Below are 6,842 nucleotides of genomic sequence, written 5' to 3'. Positions count from 1 at the left end.
ACTCTTTCCTTTCATAAAAATGGGAGGCCTTAGAAGGTTTACTCATTAGATACTCCATCTCTTTTCTCTTACTACCATCTGATTGGACCTGCTGACCCTCAATAATATATGGCTCATTATCCTAAATTTTAGAGCTATCAACTTTTGTTTCGGTTCATGTTTAAATCCATCTCTAAATTTCTCTATTATATGCTGCTTAGCAGGCACATAATATGGGGTAAATATTGAGAGGTCGTTGAACCTCCTCTACTTTAATGTTAAGAACTCTTATTCCTTCATTTTACAGTGATACCATGAGCATAATTGATTCTAAAATTCAACTCTAAACTCTCATTATGTCTATAACCCCATGACTTTCCTTAACTGTATGGTCTCCCACCATGATTGGTTTCTATCAATCAATAGTTAAGTAGCACAATCTACCCTCAGTTCATCTAGTATTTTTATCTGTATCAGGATCTTCTCTATCTTTGTGATCTATCTACCTGAAACTTTTGCATCCTGATTTTTTATGAAAGGTTTATAACTTATCTCTCTTATGCTTTTCACAATTTGTACCAAGGTAACTATATTGTTTTATAGGTGTTATAACCAAGGTTGTCAATTCCGTTATGTTCTATTCCGTCAGAAATAGCCGAAACGTTTCATACCAATTCAAAAAACAAAACAATTTTCATCTCATTTCAAATCTCGGTCCGTTCCAAATTTTTTAGTTAAATTTCAATTGGAATGTTCTAATTTCATTTCATATGTTCCATTCCGGTCTTGAAAAGCCTTTGAATCAAATTGAACTTGGTTCAATTTTATTAACTAAACCATCCAAGTATAAAAAGCTCATATTCATTACTATTTTCATTAATATTGATATTAATATTTTAAAATTAGATTTATCACTAATATATATGATTTATATTCATGTTTTTTTTTATGTTTATACTTTGTAGGAATTTGAGCAAAACAAGGGATGTTTTAGATCTCATTAGCCTTGATAATATTGACTTAGCTTTCTATTTAAAATATTTGTGTTAAAACATTTTACTTTTATAATATTTTGATATTGTATTTAAGTTGAATTACTTTAACTTAAAGATCTATTTAATCTTGAATATTTAGAAATATTTTAAATTTTAAAATTGTATTATTGTATAATTTATAATTAATTTATCTTAAATTTGAATTTATATATATATTGTGCGCGCGCGTGCGAATAGTACAATTCTGAAACGGCACACCAAAATACTCTGAAACTGAAACATTTCATTCTAATTAAAAATTAAAACACCTACCGAAATAGAATTGACAATCTTGGTTATAACCACTAGATCTGGGGCGCTACCCATGATCTTCATCAGTGCCTCTATTATCTGTGATATAAAAGTAGAATTAATATACAGGGTAAGAATTCCCATCGGTGTCACTGGTAGAGGCGTAATCGACTATTCCAATCGAGCTGTCTTTTTTACCTGTAATATCCCAACATGTCTAGAAATTGTATCATCATGAAGTCTAGTAACCTCATTTCGTCCCCTCTAAGTAAAAGCTGGTGGCATATACAGGGGCGGAGCCAAGTGTATTTTACAGGGGAGGCCAAAATTAATATAATAATATATATTATTAAAAAACTTATTTATTTGAATTAAAAAATAGAAAAATTTAAAATGTTTTACAGGAGCCCGGGCCCTTCTTGCCCTCCCCTAATTCCGCCCTTGGGCATATAAGATGTAGTGTCAACTAAGGGATCCTTCCCTGACTCTCACCTGAATCCACATCTCGATCCCTCATTCTCATTGGAGAGATGTTTATCTTTGTGCTATGTCTCATACAAACTATCATATGATAGTTTAATATATATCAATTTTCATAAAATTTCTTGAAAATACCAATAATAACTCCATAGTATTTTCATGCATTTTAAGCTTTATTTCTTGTAAATAATTACTATTTTAGGGTGATTTTGTTTTTTCACTTTTTGATATATTTTTTAAAAAATTGTAATTTAACCCCATTTTTTGGTCGAGAGTTTACCTCCTTAAACAATGCATGTGCCTTACAAACCTTCGGTTTGACACCAACAACTTTTTTTTTTGTTTGTCTTATTTTTTCTCTCCTTAATTTCAATACGAGACCCTTTATGTTTTTAAAACAACCCTTCAATTTATTTTTTTCTTTAGATTTAGTTTTTATTTTTTTATTACTATTCTTTATATGAAATAATTTATAAAATTAGATTTTTTTTTCAATTTCATCCTACTTTGATTTTAGCACTTGTTGAATTTTATCCTCATTTTCTTTATTCCTATTTGTTTTATTTGAAATAGTTTATAATATTTTTTTATGATTTCATACTCTAATTTTTTAATTTCCCTATCAAATCTAATACTCATTATTTTTATTGCTATTTTTTTTTTTACTTTGACAAACTTTTAAATTTGATATTTGTTTTCTAAGTTCATTCTTGAATATTAAATTAGTTAGGAATTGAGTTTTTTAATTGAGCATGGATCTAAGATTTCATTGGTTGCAAATTTGAGGGATTAATCTAGGTTTAGGGGATTTACTTGGGCTTGCTTGGTTTTTTTTTAAGCTTTTTTTTTTCAGTTTCATGCTTTAACACTTATTTAATTGGAGAATGGGTTTTGTTGTTTTTTTTTTATGTAGGATTTTTCACTAATTTTAAAATACCCAGATTATTTCAAGTATTTTTATATAATATTATTTATTAAATTTAGCTTATTTTTAGGAAATTTTATTTTTTTAATTGATTAAATATAAACATGAGATGCACACTTTATGATATTTTATTTTATTTGCTTTCTAGGTCATTTCTCTAACAGTGTATGTAATTTGTTTTGGTGTCGTCATGCAACTTTTTACAATGATCTTAAAATCCTCTTAATGAGTTCTTTTTAATAATGGGATGATGACCATGATAGAGTGACAACAAGTCTCCATTGGACTTTTCTTTTTTGTTTTTTTGAGTATGATATTAGTAACTTGTTTTTATAGTTAATTATTATCATTTCTTTTTGTTTTCCTTGTTTGTTGTTAATGTTCTTTTTAAATTATATTATTAAATTAATTGATCTAATAGTGTATATAATTGTTTTTTTTTTTTGTCATCATGCAACTTTTTACAATGATCTTAAAATCCTCTCAATGAGCTCTTTTTAATAATGGGATGATGACCATGATAGAGTGACAACAAGACTCCGTTGGACTTTTCTTTTTAGTTCTTTTGAGTATGATATTAGCAACTTGTTTTTATAGTTAGTTATTATCATTTTTTTTTGTTTTTCTTGTTTGTTTTTAATGTTCTTTTTCAATTATATTATTAAATTAATTGAGTTTATTAAAACTACTCAAATTAATGATATGATTTTCAGATTTTTTTTTAAATATTTGTGTTAACTAAATATTTTTTATTATTATTATGTTAAAAAAATATAACTTGCATTATAACATTATAGTGCAGACCAACTATCTGGTTGCATAGTATAACAAGTTTATTTGCGTCATCTTTTGATTATGCACTAACAATATATATCAAACATAATAATTGCATTGCATTGTTAATGTTATTTTTAAATTATATTATTAAATTAATTGAGTTTATTAAAACTACTCAAATTAATGATATGATTTTCAGATTTTTTCTTTTTAATATTGGTGTTACATAAATTTTTTATTATTATTATATTAAAAAAATATAACTCGATCTGCATTCTAGCATTATAGTGCAGACCAATTATCTGGTTGCATACTATAACAAGTTTATTTGCGTCATTTTTTGATTATGCATTAACAATATATATCAAACATAATAATTGCATTGCATTGAAATATTAAATTTCCAAGGAGTTCAAGGTAAGAAGTGGCCTAGGGCTCCAATACACCTATCGGTTTGAATGTAATGCTGGTTACAACAATTCTCTTTTATTTTATCACACCCTTGAGTACACAATATCTCACATATTTCCCATCATTGAGAGGAAATTCATATAATATTTTTAAACATGTCACCTTGATGAAGTTCTTCATTTTTCAGTTGCCGATTTACCGTCCCCATATACAAACTCCTAGGAAATTAGTTCTTGCAATCTTTCCCACACTCTTGAAGTCTCCACACCAACTCTGGAAATTCTAACCTAATTCATTTACCAAGTAAATAACACTTTAGTTTGCATATAGAGATATTTATACATACAATTTGTACCTGCAGAAAAATGTGGTTAGAATAATTAAATTTGGTTAGAGGTTGCATTTAATAATCACCTGTGCATGAATAGTGTGGAAAACCTTATCACCCACAGTTGAATAGCTAGCGCTGACAACTTCAGCTCCTTCATCGCTAAGAACACTAATAACTTCATAGAACATGAAGTTCTTGTTCAACCCACTAACCAACACCACTTCTATGCTCGACCCAAAATCTCTTAGTTCAATCACCGGCAATCTCAAGCCAATCATCATACTAGCCATGCTACTCCTGCTTGTTTGAATTGTTGTGATTGCTTGTTCCTTCGCCCTCTTCAGCTTCTCTACTCTTTCTCTCATTTGTTTTATATAGCAGGCAGCTAGCTCAAGCTGGTCTTGTTGAGATAGCATATCCTGAACATAAGAAGAAAAAAAATCAGTAATTAGGATGTGAAATCAAAGTTATTAGTATTTAATTATATATGGATCTTGATAATGAACATCACCAATACGTTAATCAAGAAGTGATTCAAGCATAACAATTACAAATTATAATTAGCAATATACTCAAAAACAATTTTAGAATCCAAGCTTATCTAATTAGCTTATAGCTGATTTCTACACCATGGTAAAATTATGCACATGGCACTGCATCCGTTAAAAATATGGGTAAGAAAATAGTTAAGCTTGGCTGGAATCCTGATTAAAAATATGGGTAAGAAAATAGTTAAGGTTAAATCATTATTACCAGTGACAACATGTACTTTGTAGGCACTGCATCCGTTATCATGTGGAAATGCATAAAAGAGTAACCAAGAATAATTATTCTTTCAATTACTAGAATCTTACACAACATCAGTGATATGCCTAAGAATGATCCAATGGTCATATGCCAAAGAATGATCCAATGTTCATTCAGATTTCACCATGAATTTTGAAAAATCTTCATGCCTGAATTATATCTAATGACAGATAACAACTTTTAAGAGACATGCATGTCTTTTTTCTTGGGATTACTTTAACCGATCAGTCAATATCACTAGTTAGGGGTTGCCAGCTTCTGGCTAGCTGTTAGATGGAAGATTGGCGAACGCGTACGTGCTTTTCTGGCCTCAGATTCTAGCTGTTAAATGGAAGATTGGCTAACACGTACGTGCTTTTCTGGTCTCAGATTCAATATCGAATCGTCGATTGTTTCCCTGATTATTATGATTAAGAGAAAAAAGATGTGCACATAAATCATCGACAGCAGATTTATATTTTTCTTTGAATTAGTTACGAAAAACAGCACATAGTACTGTACTGGCTAGTTTCCTTTATTTCACGAGTTCAAATGGATAAGAATACCAGAGAGAGCATGACCACAGAAAACTCTAAAAATCTAATCATGGCAAGCTAAGCACTGTCATAATCTGTATTTTCATCCGCAAATGGGAGCTAGAGAACCTGAGGCCCTCAGTTTCTCATCTAATCTTTTTTTCTTAGCATTATTAAATGAAATAGGTGTTCTGATTACTGAAAGCTAAAATGTCGACTGTTTTTTAATTATCATTTGGTGTTATGGTTCTTGCAAGGAATCTCTCCTCTAATTACTACTTTAAACAAATGCATTTGTAAAAATGTTTGCTAGCCCACATACATCTTTAAACACCTGCAAAAACTATATCTATATTACTTGGACAAGAAGAAAATAATATGATCCCATGAATTTATAGCATACCTAACTTCTTAACAAACACACATAAACGAAAAATACCTTGGAGGGTTTGAAAAAATGATGAGGAACAAGAGAAGCAAGCTTGAAGCATAAATCTTTCATGTGAACCCTCCGATTTTTCTCCACTGTTTTTCTATCAAGCTTGGATGTCTCGCTGTTGCTCCTCTTCATCTTGACTCTCCAAAGAAAAAAATATTTATTTCCCTTCCTTCGTTTTACACCACCAAAACCTTGACGTCCGGCCAATGCTTGAAAACAAAGAGAGATGGAAGAAAATGGATGGGATGCGATAGAGACTAGCTTTGAATTCAAATGGTTACAAGTTCATGCACCAGATATATATAGAGAGAGAGACGGGATGGAGATTCATTCATTCATTCACGTTATAATTGAATGAATTGGAAACGATACTGGAAACATCGTTTGTCAATTGTCAAAGGAATGGAAAGTAGCGTGTCTATTGTCAAAGGACTAAAAAGTGGGTCCATGATGAGAAACAGAACAAAAATAATAATAAAAAAATTAGAAACACTTGGGAATCTAATCAAACTAGGACTGATTTCCCATGTTATTGAAGCGGTCCCTTGATCAACAGTTGCTGAACCTTGACTCTTGACATGTACCCTCTTCGACCGAAGACTTTAGCCTTCACCGACCATTTTTTGTACCTGGGATTTCCTGATTATATCATGGTTTCGATTCTTAAATTATTCTCTCTTTCTTTCTTTTTATGAAATTAACTGAAAATTTGTGAGCATAGATTAGGTTATTTGCGTAGGCCGTAGAGTAAATAAAGTCAAATTTAGTTTATTGTAAGAAGTTTTTTTTTTTCTCTCTCTTTTTTTCCCGTTTAGTTTAAACTCTAAAAATGATATAGATAGTAAATCCATTCACTACCTAGTCGGATAATGTTCAAAGGTTTTGTATGTCT

The 6,842-nt window shown here is 30.2% G+C and overlaps 1 protein-coding gene across 1 annotated transcript; it reads right to left on the bottom strand.

Annotated features, from left to right (window-relative positions):
- Positions 1–3,809: 3,809 nt before the first annotated feature.
- On the bottom strand, positions 3,810–6,307 carry LOC105128559 (uncharacterized). The gene is made up of 3 exons (XM_011030283.1): positions 5,951–6,307; positions 4,273–4,608; positions 3,810–4,145 (listed from the first exon to the last, which is right to left on the bottom strand). Exons 1-3 carry the CDS (start codon positions 6,080–6,082, stop codon positions 4,077–4,079), a joined length of 537 nt encoding a protein of 178 aa, XP_011028585.1. The 5' UTR covers positions 6,083–6,307; the 3' UTR covers positions 3,810–4,076.
- Positions 6,308–6,842: the final 535 nt, after the last annotated feature.

Source organism: Populus euphratica, unplaced genomic scaffold (assembly GCF_000495115.2).
Source record: "Populus euphratica unplaced genomic scaffold, PopEup_1.0 scaffold111.1, whole genome shotgun sequence".
NCBI lineage: Eukaryota > Viridiplantae > Streptophyta > Magnoliopsida > Malpighiales > Salicaceae > Populus > Populus euphratica.
This window is presented reverse-complemented; position numbering and strand designations above follow the sequence as displayed.